This window comes from Microcebus murinus, chromosome 11 (assembly GCF_040939455.1).
Source record: "Microcebus murinus isolate Inina chromosome 11, M.murinus_Inina_mat1.0, whole genome shotgun sequence".
NCBI classification, from domain to species: domain Eukaryota; kingdom Metazoa; phylum Chordata; class Mammalia; order Primates; family Cheirogaleidae; genus Microcebus; species Microcebus murinus.
This window is the reverse complement of record NC_134114.1, coordinates 80,932,813-80,955,070: the sequence shown is the minus strand read 5'-3', so window position 1 is coordinate 80,955,070 and position 22,258 is coordinate 80,932,813. Positions and strand designations below refer to the sequence as shown.

Sequence of the window (22,258 nt, the reverse complement as noted above, 5' to 3'; positions counted from 1 at the left end):
GTCTTCACCCGGTGATTTTTTTAAATGTAAATACTAGTTCTCATAGCCTATGAAATAGCATCTCACTTGGTTTGTACAGTGAAATCGATTTGTATTATTTGCTGTTTGTAGTCTTCTCTCTCTGTCTTTAGTGTTCATGTATGCTTGTAGCATATCTAATATAAAATCAAGTAGAAGCAACACAAATAGGATATTGCAGTTGTTTAGAGTTTTTATAATCAAATATAAAATCATACATTTTAAACTATTTGAATAGAGCATGAGACAAAATACAATTAATGATTTATGGTGGTCACACAAAATATTGGATCTACTAATGTTTTTGGTAGGTGATGGAGGAGGACAGATATGTATCTTTGATTTGACAGAAAGTGGTTAGAATTTTTTTTTGCAGTGATTTAGGATTTTGCAATTATCTAGGGCCTTTATTTTTACTCTTAGCAAGTAAAAATTAGGTTTTTAAGTTGTATATAAAATGTTATTGTCAGTAATGTTTCATATCTGTTTTTATCCTTCCTTTTTTCATAAACTTATTCAAATGTTACATTAAAACCAAATGACATGGAATTAGATTTTAAAATTTCCCTTCACAATAATCTGTACCACTCATAATTGCATGGTGTTACTGTTTTAAGTTTCTGTCATAGTCATAGAAAAGCTTTTCCATTTTGCCATAAATCTTTTTTAAAAAAGAGTCAAAAAAGAATGTTATTCAGTTATTCTGAGGAAACCTGAAATGTTTATCATTTCATTAAAACGAAATTCTATGAAAAATATTTTAAAAGAAAAATATGTCTTCTTTATAACATATTTAACCTTCAATAATGAATTATGTCAAGTAAAATTATATAAATTCCTGACATTTTATGAAGATACCTACAAATAAGCCAGACAGCAAATAAAATATCTGAAAGACAAAGATGGATACTGAGTAATTTTTTGATGGATTATACACTCAGGTATCAAATTACTTGATCGTTACTTCCTAGAAAAGGTTAATGACTCTTTTTGCTTTTACCCTTTTACTTAACTGTTATTTATAAAGATTAAAATGGGGACTGCATTGAAGGGTACATGTGCCTATGTGTCAGTATGACTACACATATTTTCTGATATTAAGGAAACTAAGCCACAAAATGTATAGTATTGTTAATCATTATTTTTAAAGTTTATTCAATTCTGTACTACAAGTTCCACTAGGGCTATTAGAGCAGAATGAACCATTTGAAAATCTTTTAACGTAAATGAAACCAGAAAAGCCTTTAAATCTTAACTATCTATATCTATATCATTAAAATGGCCTAAGCCTACACAAAAATTGACTTAAAATATTAAGAATAAAACATTTTATACTAAAAAATTTTTAAGTTCTTATGTGTACTCATGTTTATAGATTTTTCTTTCATCTTTAATTTATGAAAGTTACATTTTAGAACATTTTTCTTGAATTAAATTTCATAAAAATGTATATTTCAGTGTTATCAAATTTTGTCATTAATAATTGAGCCATAAACAATATTATCATCTACCTACAATTATGATTCAGCTATATTCTAGAGTTTTATTATAATTATTTTTATATTATTTCATTATATAAATGATATGTATTCATTATATAGCATATGTTTACTAGTCATTTATTACCAAAGGTAGCATTACTCTTATAGGAATATAGGAATATCTCTTTTTCATTTCTTGGGTTTGAAAAGATGCACTAGTCATCGATGTATTTAAAGTCATTTAGGTATTACAACATTTGAGTTTTAAGCAGTGAATATAATACCTTTTCCTGAAACACCTTGAAAAGGGTTTGTTGAAAGAAAAGAACTGTTATATTTGTGGCTAAACCCTTGCTAATTTAACTGGAAATGCATTCGTATAACTTACCAATTTTGTGTGTCTTTCAGATGTGTGGAGGTCATCGCAAAGGAAGGACAAAACCTAAAAGAGCTGTATTTGGTGTCCTGTAAAATCACAGATTATGGTAGGTAATGAGCTATTTGTCGTAATACTTTTGAAGAATTAAAAGTTATAAAATCAATGAAAGTTTTTTTTAAAGAAATCAAGAATTATCTCATAGAGACTGTTTATCTTCATGTATGCTAATTGTCATCATACCAAGAAAAAAAACCAAGAAATCATGCGCTAAGAACCAGAGTACAGTGAATGTATATAAACATCAATTCATTGCTACATGCGGTCATACATATATGCATGTATGCATGTGTAAACATACTCATACAGGATTTGAAAATATGGCTAAAAGGGCTATAAGATGAAAATAAGTTTCAGGGCAATTAAATGTTTTATATAATAAATATTACTAAGTAAATTATTATATAGAGTTCATTTGCTTATTTTAACACAATTTAATGTCATGTCAAAGGCACTTCTGCTGACATTGTAAATGCCAAACGTCTTAATTCTTTAAAGGCGTTGGAACTTCCATGTTTAGATAAATAGGAAATATAGGGTATGCATTTATATGCAACATTTTAAATTATCTTAATTTTCAATATCCTTTTAACGTGGAGCAAAGCTGATTGTATTATAGGTCTACGGAAAATATGAAATCATCCTGTTGGAGTAATGAAGAAAAATAATCTAGCCTTTTTTCATTTTTGTTCAGCTTTATAAACTTTTCCTTATCCATTTGTATATTTCATCTAATTATAGAGTTTTAACTAGATATTTGGCTTTAGAAGAGAATGAGGTAGTTGTCATTTTTTTTCCCAGACTCTTTGATTTATTCATTTAAATTTAAGAATATCTTTTCCACCTTGAGAGAAGTTAATAATCCATTGTTTTTTGTTAACTGTGGCGTATGCTAGTAAGTGACTCCACTCCTAGGATGTCCTCATGACTATCTGCCCTAGGTGGTAGAGTTGTATTTTCATCAGCTACTAAATTCATATTTTGGAAAATCTCTACTAATGCTATAATTTAAAAATAGTGAAAAAAGAGATTTAATTTAAGATTACTCCTAATTTCAGAGTTTATTTTTGGAAAATGATAAACGTGGATTTATCTATAATGTTTCTGAGTTGGTTTTTTCCTAATTTTACCTTGCAAAGGTGCTGTTTTGATATATTTTTCTTTCTTTGTAGTTTGTTTTCTTGTTTGGCATTTTATATTACCACTTAGATGTATATGGTAACTCTAAAATCTCCAACCTTTCCCTATTGTCTAGGCCCTAAAAAGTTTGCCTTCCCAACACAGGGCATATTGAGTGTGTGTGTATATATATACACACACACACACACACACACACAGATTTGTCAGTCAATTACTACAGTTTTTCATTCCAAACTCTACTTTGCATTCAGAGTCCTTTACCGTAGGTAGGTCCCCTACAAGCTCCTCTAGCTTTATTGTATAGTTCTGCTCTTTACCGATTTGCTGACAATTGTCGGAAAGCTAATAGCTAAGAGCTAGGGATTAAATCCCTTACAAAGAACTCTTCTGAGGTTCTGCAGTGGAAAATGTTGCTAAAATCACACTTTGTTCTGGAGGCCTAGAGATACTTTGTCCCTTAACAAAGCTAATGCCCAGCACCTCTATGCTAAGTTAGCAAGTACAAAAAAAAAAATGTTCCAGAAGATACAGAGAAGAAAGCTTTGGACTTAGGAAAGATCTGGGATCAAGTTCTATCTTTGTTCTTTGACCTTAGGGAAGTTTCCTCACATACCTGAGACTCAGTTTCCTCAGTTGTAAAATGGGCAATTAATGTCTGACTTTATGTTCCTGTGTATATCTGGCACCCACTCTAGTGAATAGCACAATGTATACAGCTAATAAATGTTGCTTTCTTACAGGAGTGTATTCTTCTACCCATTTCCTTTCCTAAGTCTTGGAAGAGGTTGTTGTTTTTGTTGTTACTGTTATTTAGCAATATTCTAATGTTCTGGTGTTTTGAGATTTTAGGGTTTCTTTTCTTCTGATGTGGTTAAAATATGTTTAAACCTTGCCTATAGGGTTTATATCTGTTGATATTTCTGAATTATTTTAGATCGGTGGTTCTCAATGCTGTCTGCACGTTAGAACACTTGAAGAGTTTCTAAAACATATTGATGTGTGCGATTTTCCTAAGAGTAATTAAATAAGAATTTTTAGGAGATAGAGCCCAGGTAATAATTTTGTAAAACCTACAGTTTTATCATCTGTAAAACTGATGATAATGCCAGCCAAAGTTGAGAACAACTGATCTAGTTCATTTGAGAGGAATCGAGTGAATATTTTGGGGACCTTCCACCTATGGTGATGAGAAATCAATCATGATTTTTCTTTCACTTTAGTCTCTCCAGCTTTCAAGCTCTGCCCCACCTTATTTCCTTTCCTTCTTCCCGAGGGTTTTTAGGTATTCAAAGGCTTCATGGTGAAAGTCTTTGTGCATCTATTGATTCTGTTCTGCAAATGTTGGGGCACAATTGAGGAAGGGGGGAAAGGTCAATAGGTTACAAGATTGTACTATAATTGCTTTTTGATTATAAAATTAAAACAAATTACTGAAAACTCAGCTCAGCTCATCTTTTCCCTAGTACAGTGCCAATACTACATGAGTAATTTTTGTCAAAAAGACAGCAAAAGCGCTATTCAATCTAACCAGAGAAGCAGCATGTTATTAGAGGTAACTGCTCTGCTAGAGAAGGCTGGGTTCCCTTGTCTTGTGTTAATTATAAATTCTAAGAGGAAAAACATATGCCCTTTTCCTCCTTTAACTGCATAAGTAGAATCATATTCTATAGAACTTTTTGATTATTAAAGCTACTTAGACATTATAAAATCTGATGTACACATGATACTGGGGCAGTGCTATTCTTAAAGAGACTGCTACATAATTCTGCTTCCTACTGCTTTACGCATATTTCAAGCTAGTTAGTCTCTTTCTTGCCTCCTCTTTCTGTGATACTGTGTATGTACATGCTTTCAGTACAGTATGCTGAGATATTTCAGGGTTTTTGCAAGATGCATTGATTCAGAAACAGCAGCTCACCTGGCATATCATTTGTAATTTTTGTCAAGATACTCACAGGTGTTGAGTGCGGTATTATAGTACTTGGCAACATCTGGCCAGGCTGTTTCGAAGTTATGTTAATTTTAACTGATATATGATATAGTTGTCATGAAGAAAACTATCATGCTAATAGGCTTCTTACTCCCAGAATTGAACATAGATCTTTATGGTAAAGGGTAGCAATTATAAACAAATCAATAATTCAGGCACAGCTAAATGGAAAATGCAGTCTTGGGAAATTGCTCCCTGAAGAGAAATCTAATATTGTCACTCTTATATCACTAAATAAATGTATGTCGTAGGTAGTATTGTGGAAGAAAACCTCAAAATTAGGAGTCAGATAGCTAGGATAAAATTCTAGTTTTGCTTCTCTTTTCCTTTGTGACCTAAAGCAAGTTACTTAACTTCGCAGTTTCACCATTTGTTAAACCACACGATAGTATGTACCACATTAACTTAGTGGAAATGAATATAAAACACCTGTATAGTCTCTAGTTGTATAGTGGACACTCATTAATTGACAGAATTAATTCTCTTTCTTTGCCTCTTTGAAGAAGAATTAACCCATTTTTGTCCTTCAGGTGTAGCTTTTCTCTTTGTGGAAATCATTATTTAGCAGTTTGACCTACATTAGTCTGAACCTGCCTAATTGAATTCCAGGCCTAAGCTATCTAAACCAGATCCTTATTTGCAGGGAATAGAAAGAAAGATGCAGCAAAAAGTCTAAAATCCTGCCTCCCTGTCTTTCATTTTTGTTTGAATAAGTTTCTTCTGGTTCCCTTTATGCTTTTCCTTGTTCCTGGAATATTTTGTCAGCTAATACTTTCCAATCTAGTGCTTTTCACTCTCCTTCAAGTGCTTTTCTTTTGAAAATTCTCCTCCTTTGAAAAAGTATATGCTCAGGATTAAGAAGAAGACAAGGAGTAGATATGAACCCTTCTCCCTCTGGCCTGTGGAGGTCAGCAGTCCTTCTCTTAGGCTGCAGGGCACTTCCTCGGTGTAATAAATGAGATGGATGAATAAAGCACTTATCTCCATGAGGTCTCCAGGGTGAATTTTACTAGTGTGACCCTTGTGTCAGGGGGCAGTTGTAAAAAGGACCCAGATTTTTTCTGGGTTATCACATTTTTTTAATGTGTTTTACTTTAGCACTCCTGAGGGACCCTAAAAATACACTCTAGCCATATCTTTTTGTTTCCTTTCTCAAGAAGTCAAATAACCTTTAATTAAAGAGGACTGTAAACACTCAACTGCTGACACTGTGGTTTGGGGGCATGCAAGTTCAATGGCAATCCACAGGTTCACTCTGTACCACTCCACGTGCTCCTCTGTCTCTTCCACGGGCCCTCAGACGTCGGCTGACCAGTATTCTTGGTCACCGTGCTTCTCTGCCTGATCTGGGACTTTTTAACATAACCGCATCGCTTGCTACACAACTTTTGGATTGCTCTGGGCAAAAGGTCTCCCAAGTCAAGTAGGTCACTGTGTCCATGGTTATCCCTGGAGATGTCATTTCAGTTGGCCTGCTGTATGACAGACATGATAACAAAAATTTCATTCTGTCAAAAATAATATCATTCTATCAAAAAATATTGATTCAGCACCTACTGTGTGCTGGGCCCTGTGCTAGATGCAGATGTATAGTTTCTGCATTCGTGAAGCATTGATTCTGGTACAATCTAGAGGACAGGGCTAGCCTGCTTATTAAAAAAAAAAAAAAAAAAAGTAATACATCTCTTTCTCCTAGACAAGAAGAATGGCAGGGAGTGGCCTGGTGACATTAATCTTTGCTTTGTTGTAACCCATGCCTCACTCTAGCCTTCTTGACCTTCTAATGCTATTGGAAGATTAATAGATTGTACCTTTCCCTTCCTCCTCTTGGGATAGCAGACCTCTTTAGCTGTTAGTTAATCCAAATTAGGATCTGCAATACATTATCAAAGTAAGCACACTCAAGAAACAAACCCAACACAAGCATTGTGGGTTACACCAGTATCAAGAACACTTCTCTTTCTTTGCCAAACCAACACTGATACATTATTCAACAAAAATTTTTACATCAAAAATAATGTCTCTCTTCATTATATCTCACATTATTAAGTATCTATTACAGTGATGATGTTCCATTTAAAATGAAATTTCTGCTTTTTCCCTTTTATGTTTTGTTTCATTTTCATATTGTATTTCACACTGCTCCAAGATTGCTGGGTAAGATTCCACTCCTTTTGTCAGCAGGAATAACTCTAATAGATGTAAAGTGACAAAGAAGAATTTTAGAAAATACATTTGCAAGTCAAAAAGAATGTCCTATTGTTTACTGTTGATTATTCACTTTCTCTCCATTCTGTTATTTAAATATAAATAGCTTTTATTGTTTATAACAAAACAGTACTAAATTACTAAATCTTCTGTTGTTAATTTCCCTTGTTTATATGTCCATCTTAAAATGTTATTTCTCTCCTCTTCTAATTTTTTATTTTAGCCACTATTAGATTATAGGTCTATTGTTATATTTTATAGATATTATGTTCTTTCTTTTTTCTTAGTAATGCACAAGATTTTTCACCAAAAATTTGGTATTTAATTATAATCTTTTCTAAAGACTTTATTTTGCTCAACAGCAAAGAAATTGTTGACTTTCTTCCCCATTTCCTAGGTCATCCCAAGACTGCAGCTAAGGTAACCTTGAAATAAAAGGCTGAGCAATTCCAATGCTTTGTCACTGTATCTTGCCATAATAGACTACAAATCTCAAATCTATTGAGAAGGACTTCTTAAAACATTCCTTCAAAAAATACTGCCATAACCAATTCAAAGATTAACTTTACCTCTATATATAATAGAGATTTTTTTAAATGAAGAAACATTCTAATCTACATTTAAAAGACAAATGGACCTGTTTCTGTGTGCTTGCTTACTCCTTAACTTTCATACCCAAATACATATATGTTATTGTTTCAAATTACCTTTTTATAACTAAATACTAAATTTTCATATTTAGCTATTAACTTAAATATTAACTTTCTATTTTTACTTTCCTCAATTAAACTTTTAGCATTTCTGAAGTATAGTGTTGAATTTTAATTAGCTGTTTTTAACATTAGCCTTTTTTTTTTTATTTTTTTGAAACTGAGTCTCGCTTCGTTGCCCAGGCTAGAGTGAGTGCCATGGCGCCAGCCTAGCTCACAGCAACCTCAAACTCCTGGGCTCAAGCAATCCTTCTGCCTCAGCCTCCCAAGTAGCTGGGACTACAGGCATGCGCCATCATGCCTGGCTATCTTTTTCTGTATATATTAGTTGGCCAATTAATTTCTTTCTATTTATAGTAGAGACAGCGTCTGGCTCTTGTTCAGGCTGGTTTCAAACTCCTGACCTTGAGCAATCCAGCCGCCTCAGCCTCCCAGAGTGCTAGGATTACAGGCGTGAGCCACAGCGGCCAGCCAACATTAGCCTTGAGAAGCAGTCTCCTCTTACAGGGAGTTTGTCCCAAATCACATGAAGAGTCACTTTTCACAGAGTTCCTGTCTTTACCTTCATTGCTTCATACCATTGGGTATGCAAAATAAGCATTGTTTTCCATTTACTATGCAATAGTTTAAATAGAATAACTATTGATCATTATCAGTATTATATCAGTGGTGGGAGATCTAAATGGAGCTGAAATGAACACCAAGATAATAATAAGAATGCTAGATTTCCAGCATCTCACACAAGAAATTACTTCTTAAGGTTTAAAATTTCATGAGAATAGATGGTAATGAGTTGGATGGTAGTGAGTTCTCTGTTATAAGAACTGTTCAAGCAGAGATAATCTCTGGAGGAGGATGTAAAAAGATGGAAGAATTGGTTAGGGTTTCAACCTATATTATCTTTAAGTTCCTTTCTAATTCTAGGGCTTATTCTAGACTGGTCTTATTGTTTTGTTTCATTCAACAAATGTTTATGTGTGTATATTGCTGGCTGGGTGCTATGGAAGATTCAGAGATGGATGAGAAGTACACACTCTTCCATTAGGACAGAAGACATAAGCCATGTAAAGTTTTCTAACATAATAGGCAATATGATGCTGTCAAATTAAAAAAAAAAAAACTCTATGAGATGTAGGGGCTCAAGAGAGGTCAAAATAATCATAGACTGTAATATTTGGGGAAGGATTTGTGGAAGAGGAGACATGGGAGGACATAGATGGGAAGGAAGGGCATTTGAGGTAGTACAGCCCTAGGAAAGGCTAAGAGCAAGAACAGGTGTCTGAATGGATGAGTTTGTATGTGTTGGTTAATCTAAAGAAAGAGCAGAAATCATCCAATGTGATTACATACACACACGGGCAAATCTCGAAGAAACCTTATGAAAATGTTCTAGTTGAAAATTCAGAGCAAGTTCCAGTTTTCATCGTGACTTTTCCTGTCGTATTCACCATTCCCATAGCAACAACTCCCATTAACATATATTATATAAAAGGAAACATTGCTTTTTGTCGTAACTACTAATCACATATCCAGTTCAATTGAAAATAAGTTGAATACAGAGTTTCATAACAACAATAATAATGATAGAATAGCTAAAATGTATTAGATGTTTTCTTTGGATACTATTCATTTAATTCCCTTAGCATCCCAATTTAGAGAGGTACTATTAATATTCAAGCTTACAGATGTAGAAACTGAGGCCAGGAGAGCCTCAGATTCACATAGCTTGTAAGTAAAAGTATGGTATGGATTCAATATTAAGTGAATCTCTTGCATAATCACTCATACGACAGTGAAGTGCTTAGGAATATTTATTACCAGCAAGCTATTTATTATTTTCAATGTCAGAACCTAAAAAATATAATTTAGTCCCAGGCAACCATATTTGTCTCTTTATTAAAAAAAAAAAAACTCAGTATCACAAAGAAGCTACCCCATGAGATCTAATTACATTGTTCTAGAACTAATTATAGATCTAATTATATTATTCTAGAGCATTACACCTATTAGGATTTAATGTGCTTATCCACTATAACTCTATTGTGCCAATACCAAATATAAGTTGCATGTCATGGTTAAGTGTTCCCTAGCTGAAAGGTGGAGACTGTCATTGATGTTCAGTATGTATAGATATATTCAACAAATGTTTTCTTAATAACTTCAAAAGTGGTTATCATTCTTGAGTTAAATTTTTTTCTTAATTCATTATTACAACAAACTTATGAAAGAAGTAGAAATATTATTACCTGTTTTCAATAGATGAGGAAGTTGAACCCAGAAAAGTTTTAATTAATCTGCAAACTAAAACCAAAATCTCTTCACTGCTGGTGACTTCTCAAATTTCTCTGCGTTTCATATAGAAATTATTTCTTCATTTAAATGGTCATTTTAAAGCAATTTTAGACAATACTAAATGAGTTAATTTGATAGCAATTGTTTATAGTGCAGATATTGTACCATTCTTAAGAATATAAGTGACTGTTCTCTTCTAAAATTCCTTTCTTAAGCCTGAGTTCAGAGTGCTCAGGCCTTGATGTCATCATCTGCCTCAGGTGTCCAATAATTTTCTTCCCTTGAGAGAACCTCTCTAAGAATATCCTCTGAGAAGTCAAAATTGAATCCTCTTCAATGTATCTTTGTGCTCTGCCTCCTCTGTTCTCTTTAGCTTTAGTGTTCCTCATTTTCTGAGATAGTATGAAAAGTAGGAGCAAAAAGGGAAGAAAAACCCAAGAGCTACATCCCTTTATTCTAAAGCAGCAAACCATATGTCCTTTACGTGCAAGTCCTCTCCTATGCCTTTACCTTTTCCTTTAGATACTTTTGTCCTCCCCAGCTGATGTTTGACTAAATCTATTTAACTATTCACTGGTTAATTAGCCTACTGGAGACAATTAACATTTGATATATTTGGGGGGAAAAGCAAAAGCAAAATTTAAACAAACCTCTGCCAAGTTTCCCATTAGAAAGTGATAATAACACTCACAACACAATATAAATTAAAGATCAAAATAATTGATTATAGTACACTTTTATCAGTGATTAGATTCATATGCTTAAATCCACTAACATTGAGTTAAGCCTCTCTAGAAGGTCTTTGCCTTTTTATCTCTTAGCTGGACTTCCTTATATAAAGAGTAACCTTCCTTTATCAACTTGTTGGTTTACCTGTTGGTTTACAATTTATGTAGGGAATGCAAGAATAATACATGATTATTTCTCTTTATTTTCCAGTTTTTAAAATACTGAGTTGGTTTGCATCTTCCACCAAAGGTGATTAATGAGGAATTAATGTTGTTGTTTAATTATCATTTTAAACTCATCAATCCATCGCAATAATTTTTTGTTATTGAAACTCAAATTGTTATCTTTGGTAGTGGAAGTTTCTTCAACTTGGTTCCTGTGTCCTTTTGGCATGGACCCCTTCTGTCAAGATACACCAAGCTCATCTTGTACACTTCATGGTAGAGACATGGGATTATCTATTTTTCTAAAGAACTCTGGTTCCTTTCAATGAATTTTTCTAAGTCTGTGCTGTACTCTGAATCTTATATCACTTTATTTTCAGCCCTTTCTTCCTCCAGCTTAAAACCTACGATATCCCTTGTCACAGGTCCAACCTTCTCATTACTACTCAGCAAAGTCAGCCCTCTGACTTTTAAAGCATCCTTATTCAAAGATTCCCAATACACTATAAACTTCCAGTTTCTTATCTTCAATACTTACTTAATCTCCAGCCATGCTTTCTGCTTTTGGAGTAGACATGGGACTTGGGAAGGAGAAGGGGTTTTACATTTTAACTACTCCATCAACTTTCTGGAGATTACCTTCTGATTTTGTCTGTCTTAAATTTTCTGCATTTGTTTTAACTAAGTGTTGAAATTGGAACTCTTGGATCCAACCACTTGGAAATAAGTAAAAAAGTGTTCAAACTGTATGATCTTACATACTCTCATTCTGCAAACTTTCTTGTCCTACAGTGAGAAATACATTTTGCATTTAAAGTGCTTGTTAGACTCTCACTAAATTAATTTCATCACTTAGTAGAATGACCAGAAGTTTGAAAAATACCGCTGTCATTCAACTCCTTCCTCAGTATATAAAGAACTGTATCTATCTGTGAATGACCTGCTAACGAGTAGAAAACAGGTGGATTTCCTTGGTAAAAAATTGATACTGTTCTTCTTAAGGTAGACGGTGCCAACCTTCCTAAACTTATCAAATCCCATATATTAATCTTATTATCTATGAAATCAGGGGTTAATATTCCTTCTATCTCTTTTCTTTAGGAGTAAGAACCAGATTCCCTTGATGATTTCACTGTAGGATAGATATTAAATGGAACTTTCTCCTGAGGCAAAAAAAAAGGCAGTTTTGTTAATCTAATTTCCTAATTAAGTAAATCAAACTTACTTTTAAATATTAAACTGTTAGTTTTAACCCTTATCCTAAAACATTCCCTTGGGTTTATAAGACTCAGTCACCTAGAATTTATGTGTCAAATGTGTTCCTTTTCTTGAGTTTATCCGCATGACATTAAATAAATAGTTTGAACTTTTCAACTTTTCAAACAATTGTGTTGAGTTGACGTGGCTGATCCAGCCTCTGCGCCTCTCTATGCCGAGTGCCTAAAAGTGACTTTGCTTTCATTGAAAATGACTGAGTGTGGGCAGAGAAAAGGAGATTTAAAAAAAATTGAAAATAAGGAATAAACAAAGAAAATTCACTCTGTCTTCACAAAGTTATGGTACTTTTCTATTTAAGATACATACACACACACACACACACATACACATATATATTTAAATAAAATCTCCTTTTTAAATGAACTACATTCATACTGATATAATGTAAATTTTGCTTGCCAAGATACTTTCATATGGTAAATAATTCTTAAAAGCAGAAGAAAAAATTGTGTAAAAAAACTAACTGCATGCTGTTTGATGATTGATACTTGTATATTTTTAATCATCTCTATGTCTTTCTTAGGTTAAATTTCCCCCCACTCCCTCTTTTTCCCCTACTATCTCACATATGGCTCTAGGAGCTTCTCCAAGAAAGTGGTTTTGCTTTGAAGATATTATATTTCCGCTCATATAAGATTCTTCTTTTCTACTACTAGATTTAAAATCACAATAAAACCCTGATAGGATTCAACCCTTTCTCTGCCCTCTGTGTGTTTGGAAATCTCTCCAAAGTCAGCTTTAGAAAGTCAGATTTGGAGGTTTAAAGCCCAGAGATGCTTCTCTGGTGTTCTAGGACCAGGCACTTATGCAGGGAGCAGCTCATAACCAAGGCACAATCATCCAGAATGACACTTTCTGAACATGCTTGAGGAGGATATATTTTAAATTTTAGATAATTTTTATCCTTTAGTAACCATTTAACTTTCAAATGAACAAGAATAATATATAACATGTATATTATAATAGCATACATATATTATATATGCATATATATCAATAATAAATAAGATTTATCTGCCAATTTTGAACAGCAATAAGAGACTTAAAATTTCAGCTCTACAAAATAAATAAAGAGCTTGAAATTCAATCAGTCCTATTTTATGTTGAGGCAAATGTGTTATACTTGGCCTTTTTTGAGAACCATAACTTCCACTCTGGTTTACATACGAAATTGGGTGAAATCCTCTTGCAGTGGTTCCCAGCCTTTTTAACACCAGAGACCAGTTTCATGGAAGAAAGTTTTTCCATAGACAGGAGAGGAGGGGGGAAAGCACAGTAGAGTTCCACGGCGTGCCTGGGGGTTGGGGACAGTGGCTCTGAAGCATTCGTGTTCAATTTTGCCATTATAACACACCTTGTAATCAAGGTTGCAAATGATTTACTTTCAAAAAATATATAATTAGAACAGATTTTCACTTTCTTAGATTCTGATAAAATTTTCTTAAGTGCCAAAAAGAGAGGTGAATTTGTCAAGCATACTGAAATTTGCACATTATTTGTGGTTTCTTTGTTGTCACAGCCTTTGGTGCATGGTATTTACCAGCGTACCATTATTAGTTATTTACATGCTTGTGAAATTGTTATTATAAAGTTCAGTTCCCTACTCCACTTATGCACTGCCCCCTCCCCCCACATTTCAGTCACACTATTTTAGTTCTACAATATTTGGGGGCTAGAGAAAATTCAGGGAATGTGCATGAATATGTACTGGACATGCCAGTATTATATGTCACATTCATACATTCATCATTGTGTGAAGAAAAACTGATTCTAGAGGTGGAGGCCCTTTAGGACAAATAGGACAGTAAACAGCACAGACATGAAGATTTTCCCACACACACATGAGTTATGTTGAAAGGTATGGCTTTCCCTCATTGTTTTTCTCACAAAGCTCATGCTTCATCTTTTCTTGCTACAGAGTTAATTTGAAATCTATTCTACTCTCTCAGACTTATAAAAAAATGTAATTTTAAAAATGTTGTTCAAGAAGGTGGTTTTTATTTTTAATAGCCTATATACTATATACTTGTAAATTAGTTGTTTTAAGATACAGCATTCAAATTAGAAACCTACTATAATTTCTTATCATTTCCTAGTATATGGCAAGGCCCTTTAAAACATTTTTATGTGTAGTCGGCCCTACAAATATTTACTTTTTTTTTTCAACTTTAGGAAACTAGTTGAAAATTGTAGAATTAGACTTTGGAGCTATGTAGTGTATTTTGGGGCTATTACAAATCTATCTAAATCTACAACCTGCTAGGAAAAATCAGATCCTTCCAGCTTGGGATTGTAATGTATGATTTGTGTGGACTCAAGTATGTTTCACAGATGCATTTAGTATTTTCTGAACTGAGCCTCTGTTCTGTGGCAGGCAGGTTTCTAACTGTGTGTGTTCAGTCCACTGATTGACTGACTGAGAGCCAAATTATTCTCACTAACACATATTCAATTCCCAGCTACTACAGAAAAGATGGACTCCAGGGCCAAAATTGGACCCTCACTAACAAAGCTTGCTTTCTGCCAGTAGTAATACTTACACAGTGAATGAAAATTCAGTGACCTATATTCTTCCATTTAAATCCTTAAAATTTTAAATTAAAACTTTGTCAACAGTAATTCTAACCATACTGAGGCAAAAAGAGCGTTCCCTGCAATCTGGCAGCACTAAATATAATTCATAACTATCAAAAATCCGTTTTCTCTGCATAACTTTTAAGAACGCTCCTGATGTCTTGAAAATTCCATGCAATTTTCTTTAAAAGTTGGTTTGGAATGCCACTGTGCATCTTGAAGCCCACATACAGTGAGTTAAATTACAGCAATAGCATATTTCTCAAGCACCATATAGTTGCAAATCCTTTATCCTGAAGTACATAGTAAAGGATTTTCTCCTTCAACAGTGAAGAAAGTTGAACTTTGGGGTTGTTTCAATTTAACACATGATGTGCTGCACTCTTAAAGCTGTGTTTTGCCTTTCCTACTTTTTCTTCTTTATTCATCCCTGCTTCCCGTAAAAGGAGTTAAGTATATGATACTGATTATAAAACTGGATCCGCATTATCACAGTTTTCAAAGCATCATTTCCCTGCACTGGCTTATGTAAGTACTTCTTTTTCAGTGGGTTAATCTAAATGCGGAATAGAAGGCTATTTATCCTCATTGCCATTTCTATCACTTCATCATAACCACTGCTGGTCTTCCCTGACTCAGTAAATGGCATCACTGTTCACCTTGTTACTTGTCCAAAACTTTGATCTCCCCAATGCCTCCCTTTTCTTCATGCTTCTCATCGCATCCATTAACGAGCCAGGTCAACTGCATCCTCAAAATATATTTCAAATAGAGCCATATCCACTGATAACTGTACTAGCCGCTTAACTGTATTCCCTGTTTGTCTTCTTCCTACCTTACAGTCTATTTGTCACAGAACAGCTAAAATGAAATTTCTAATGCTTTTTTTTTTGGAGACATGGTCTCTAAAAAATAGTGCTATGCACTATTCCACTGTAGGAATTTTTAAATCAGCTTTAGATTTGACCTTAAATTTTCAAATGATTCTATATTTATTCGAATATGGTATCATTGTCCATACCATATTTCTTGTCTCCCCTGCCCAACACATCTTTTTTAAAGAAATAGACATTAAGGCATCATACTCGTAAAACTGAAACAGAGGAGGCACACATATGACAGGAGGGCACTGCTTTCTCTGAACCCTTCTGCTCAAACCTCTGGGCCAAGCTAGACCAGCTGGTCCTGGCCTCACCTGGGACTCTGATACCTTACACTGTCCAGGCGTTGCCAAGGTCACAAATACCTTTAGATGTTGTTGGGTTTGTTTGTTTGTTTTGTATGAAGGAGAAAAAGCATGCTAATACCAGCCAACAAAATCATTGAGAATATCGATTGTGCCTTATCAGTTCCAAATGAAAGAAAAAGTCATTGAAAATTTGCCACTCCAGCCATTTGCTTTGCCACTGTTGGGAACACTGCCAGAGTGGCACCTAGTCTCCCCTAACCAGCATAGAGTTTTCTTGGAAAAAAAGTTGTCAGCTTTGCAAACATCTTTTAAAGCAAGTATTTCTATGATTTAATCTCTTGGGGCTGGGGGATGAGGTGTCAGGATGGATACTTCCCAGCAAATACAAATATTAACGGGAAAATATTACCAGATTGTGTTATGTAATGTACTACAAATCCTATCTGGAAGTATTTCCCACTAGTTTGATTATTGGTTCTGAGATTATGAAGGACAGAAACTTCAGTGGCATCCTCTAGGATTGGGCTAAAAGATTTTCAAGCTTTAGAGCTATAGGAGCTATGAGAAAATGTTGATTCCTCTAAAGCACCAGTTTTTATATAGGAGGAAACCGAGGCCCAGTTTCCCCCAGCTCCAGAACCAGAACCAACTTGTCCTCTTTCTCCACTGAGGGGCTTTTCCTCCTACAGCTTAACTGTGGTGCCTCGTTCCTCCCACCACCCTACCCACAGGCCCCCTTCTTTGTGAGATCAACCAGGCTTACCTTGACTCAGTAGAATTGCAAAGGGAGTAGAAAATATGTTTATTGTGCAAGTAAATCATGATATGTGATAATAGAATATTATTTTATTTCTGTAATGTAATGATCTTAGAAATGTTCTCTATTAACTTCTTGCAAAAGTTTTTTTAGAAATAATATATAATTTCTTACCTAATTGTTTAGGATAAGTAGGATAACATTATTTTTCAGTTTATTCAAAAATGGGGAAATTGTGTTCATTAAGTGAAATATGTGACGCTTTCATGCACAAAATATTTTTAAAATATCAGATCATATATTAGTTTTACCATGTTCTTGAATAATATTTAACTAGTCACATAATATTGGGAATTAAAATGAGGTTTTTGTGGATTTTTCTTTTTTTTAGTATTTTGAAGATAGTCCACTGTTTTCTGGCTTGCATTGTGTTGAGAGAGCTGCCAATTATTATTCCTTTGTTAGTAATTTTCTTTTTTCTTTGACTGCTGGTAATATCTTCTTTTTATTTTTAGTGTTCTATAGTTTTTCTGTGATATTTCTTCTTATGTATTTCTTTTTACTTATCATTCTTAGAATCTATAGAGCTTCCTAAACCTGAGGATTCAATTCTTTAATCAGTTTGGGGAAAATTTCAGTCATTATATTCTCAAACATTGCCTTTTCCCCATTACCTCTATTCTTCTGAACATTTAGACATATATTAGACCCTCTCATGCTATATTTCTTATTAATCTCTCCTTTATATTATCCATCCCTGTACTATAATGGATGCTATCTTCAAATGTACCTTCTAATTTACTAATTTTTTCTTCAGCCCTGTGCAATTTGATCTATAACTTATCTGCTGCATTTTTAGTTTCAGTGATCATCTTTGTAATTTCTAAAAATTTTGATTCTTATTCGTAAATCGGCTTTGTCTTTTTTCTAGTACCTTATTTGCTTGTACTGTGTTTCCCCGAAAGTAAGACCTACCCATAAAATAAGCCCTAGCAGGATTTCTAAGCATTTGCTCAATACAAGCCCTACCCAAAAATGAGACTTAGTGATGGGCGTGGCTACGCAGCATATCTGCACAACCCATGCATTTCATGGTGGAGTGGTAAAGAAGACGAGCAGCCCTTCTCATCTGCCCCATCCTGACAGCTACTATCCCAGAGGTGACCAGAAAGGTGCCGGCAGCCCCACCAACAAGGTCGGCTCCCCCTGTCAGGTCCTGGATATCCTGTGCGTGCTGCAAGCTGAGGCTTTGAGGGGAAAATAACACATCCCCTGAAAATAAGCCCTAGGGTGTCTTCTTGAGGAAAAATAAATATAAGACCCTGTCTTATTTTCGGGGAAACACGGTATTTCTAATTCCCTTTTTATTTTATAGTTTGAATATACTTTTATTAAATTTATGTCTGATACTCTAAAATCTTGAAGTCCTTTGGGGTTTTGTTCTTTTTACTGCCTGTCATGCATAGTGACTCATGTTTTTATTTTGTTTTATTTTTAATTGCGAGTTCCTATTTGGGCTTTATCTGTGAGAACCCAGTGGGACCTGGATTAATGGCTGTGCCTTAAAATATCTGTGTTTGCTCCACCAGGAACTCTGGGGCACTACCAGTTTGGACATACTCTCAGTTTATTTCTTGGGTCAGGGTTTCTAAGAGCAGAAAAGAAGAGTAATTCGCACACCAAATTTATGTGCAGGTTGGCCCTGTGACTTTAATTCTCAAAGGAGACATTTTTTCCCCTTCTATCTTGCATGGCCATTAAACTCAGGCTACAAATATTGGCAAGTCTCCTCAAAGTAGCTGTGGCATTCATACGTAATTTTGGGGTCCTTAATTTTTTTCATTTACTTCTTTTTTTTTAAGCAACTTTACTCATATATTATTAAGCTGATACATTTTAAGTGTACAATTCAGTTATTTTTAGTGAATTTACAGAGTTGTGCAGCCATCACTACAATTCGGTTTTAGAATGTTACTATCACTCCAGTAACATCCTCTTGTCTATTTACAGTTAATTCCGGTTCCTACACTCAGCCCCAGGCAGCCAGTAAACACTTCCTGTCTATATAGACTTGTCTTTGCTGAACATTTCATATAAATGGAATCATATAAGATATAATCTTCTACATTTGCCTTCTTTCTCTTAGCATAATGGTTTTGAGATTCATGTGTGTTATGGCATGTGCCAGTATTTCATCACTTTTTATTGCTGAATAGTATTGCATTGTATAGATAGACAGCATTTTGTTCATCCACTCACCAGTTGATGGACGTTTGGGTTATTTCTATTTTTTCACTATTAGGAATAATGCTGCTATGAACATTCTCATGCAAATCTTTATATGGACTTAAATGTCATTTATCTTGAGTAAATACTTAGGAAAGAAATTACTGGGTTGCATCATAAATTTTCATTTACCTTCTTGTAAAATAAGCTGTGTATTATAAAGTATGCTTATTATATTTTATATAGCATTTCTACCTATGTTGTATTATAGAAGAATTTTCATCATAAGTCTGGAGCAAAACAATTTGTGAAAGAGAAGTGTTTTTTTGTTTTGTTTTGTTTTTACCTGTAAGGGAAATTTATAAGTTGAAATTTGTGTCATGTGAAAATATTCACTTGCAAGGTAGTGATCAGATTTGTGTATTTCTTTTGTTTTTTAGTTATCAGAATCATCAAGGGCCTTTAATAGCACAAGAGAAAGAAAACCAATAGGATGTTGAAAGTATTAGCCAAGGAATTTTGTTTTAATTCTAGGACACAGGAAACTAATCTTAAAAACTAATTTCTTTTCAGTACTTTCAGCCAAACAGCTTGAAAGAAATGTATAAATTTACTCAAATATTCAAATCCAGACTATTCAAATTCTACTTTTGTTATTATAATGAGAATTACCTTTAAAATTTTGTAATGATAAAGTCATTTAATTCAGAATTAATTCCATTTTGGTAACTGGGTTTTGTCTTCTTATGCTTTCATTAAAAACATAAAAACATCTACACATACTATACTTATTTCTCTGTTTTGATGTTTTCTTTTCCCTAAATTGTATCATAACTAGTAAATAGTTACCATTGTTATATATTAATAAATACTGCAAAATTAGCAAAGTCTACTACCACATGTGAAGAAATTTTTTTCTTCCTTCTACCCTTAGGTTATTTATTGCTTTGAGGTCCACATTCTAACATTATTAGTTACTTTGAGGTAGTATATTTTCAGGTCAGTTTAATGAATATGTGCACAGCTATTTCATAATTTCATGTGTCCGTGGTAAATTAAAATGAACACAGGTGTGGTTAAATGATTACCCATTAACCATGATCACTTATGATTGAAGGGTTTATGTTGCATTCTACTTCACTAGCCAAATGCATTGAAATAATTTATTGTGGTATGTTTCTCCTTTTCTTTTCAACAAAATCATTTTTGCAAGATCTTTTTAAATGGATGTTGTTTTCATTCATGGAAAATTTTAAGAACAGAAGGTTGATTTAAATGCTTTTAACCAATCACTTAACATTAATGCACTGAGTCTTTGTGGAGATGCTGAAAGCAATTTAAGGGTCTGGTATATGATACTCTCTAGTGAAATTTTATTGTCTTGAGATTCTGGCATATCTATCTTAATAGAAAGTTGAATATAGAGTTTTTATTCAGTGTATGGATTACATTAGTGTAGGATGTTATGAAATTTATTTTTCTATCAAGTATATATATAAAATTTTAGCAGTAATCAGATATCCATTGTCATGTATAAAATGTTATTATTGCTTCTGAGTGTGCCATCTAAAGAAAAGACTTGATTTTCCTTGGTAGAGTCTCTTAGACACAAACAAACACAACACAGAAAAGGTGGTTAAAGTACGGATGTAAATAGAAGTCTGTCTTTTTAGTGCTGCTGCAAGGAACCTGTCCTTATCTTCTCCCTGCATACTTCTCATTACCAAGTGTAAGCACTTCTTTCTGTTTCCACACTAGCCTGGTGAAGTCTCAGCAGTAAGTGTGTAAGAAGCTTCTGGTTAGACCAGAAGTCAGCTTATCCTCAGAGTTGCCAGCATAATGTTATTATTGTTATTATTATTCGCATATGCATACACACAATAATAATAAAGCAACTTTCATTTATAGAGCACACCAGATACTTAGAGTAAATCTGGAAGGGAGGAAGCATTATCCACATGCATGTTACAGATAAGAAAACTGAGACCCAGGAAAGTTAAGTAACTTGCCCAAGGTTATACAGCTAGAACTAAAACTCATTCACATAACTTCTATTCCCAGGCTCTCCTGACTTTTTGGTTTGTGAAGATTTCCTGGTGTCTGCTTTTCATTATCTCCTTTCTACTTGTTCGTAATTGGTATGCCAATTTGTTTCTTTGCCTTGACTATGATAATGTGAATCTGTCTCCACTTCAGACTGTTGAATAGTTCATGCTTAAGCACCAAAGAGAATGCATATTCACTTATCCATTCATTCAGTCAATCAAACAACAAGTGTTTAATGAGCATCGATTATGTGTAAAGTCCTCTAGAAGATATTTTAGGGAGCATGAAGACCTGCCTCCTTTTGCTTATATACTCTTTGAGAGCAAGGTCTGAGTTGTGTTTGTGTGTATGTGTATGTGTACATTTGTTATTTAGAGATATGAGAATGTGGGGGGAAATTGCAAGAAGCAGCTAAAAAAGTTGAAGGTGGTTGACCTGGGGGGATTTGGTTTGAGAATGAAAATGCTGGTTGTAGTAGTTGACATTAAAATGTGTGTGTGTATATATATGTATATATATATACATACACACACACATACACATATACCTGTGTGTGTATAATTCTGATAAAAGTAAAAACAAAACAAAAAAACATTTTTTTTAAAAAAAGCATTCTAAGCTGTGGAACAGTAAGAATGTAGGGCATAGTAAAAGGAAAATGCTAGATGTCTCAGAAACACAAGAGTCTTGCATGTGACTAGTGCCTAAAATGGGGGAAATGCATAATTTCTTCAATCAGCAAATATTTGTTGAAGACCTAGTACATGTCTATCCCTTTACTAGATACCTTTACTAGGCACTATGTGCCTTTACTAGACACATAAAGGTTATATGTTCTTATCTTTATTTTACTCTCAAACTGATCTTGAGTGGATGGTAGACCTGTGCAATATAATATGACGAGTGGGATATATTGATGATATCCACCTGCCAGATGCCTGGAAAGTATAGAAAAGTTTATCTCAAGTCACCTGGAGGTGTCACTGAAGGCAGGGAGAGATGACCAGTAAACATGGAAGG

The 22,258-nt window shown here is 34.0% G+C and overlaps 1 protein-coding gene across 1 annotated transcript in view; it reads left to right on the top strand.

The window, feature by feature from the left end:
• Positions 1-22,258, top strand: part of FBXL17 (F-box and leucine rich repeat protein 17) — a 488,282-nt gene that overhangs the window by 322,605 nt on the left and 143,419 nt on the right. Inside the window, exon 7 of the mRNA XM_012790242.2 lies at positions 1,908-1,984. Coding sequence (XP_012645696.2) covers positions 1,908-1,984 — 77 coding nt within the window. The remainder of the gene's footprint in view (positions 1-1,907; positions 1,985-22,258) is intronic.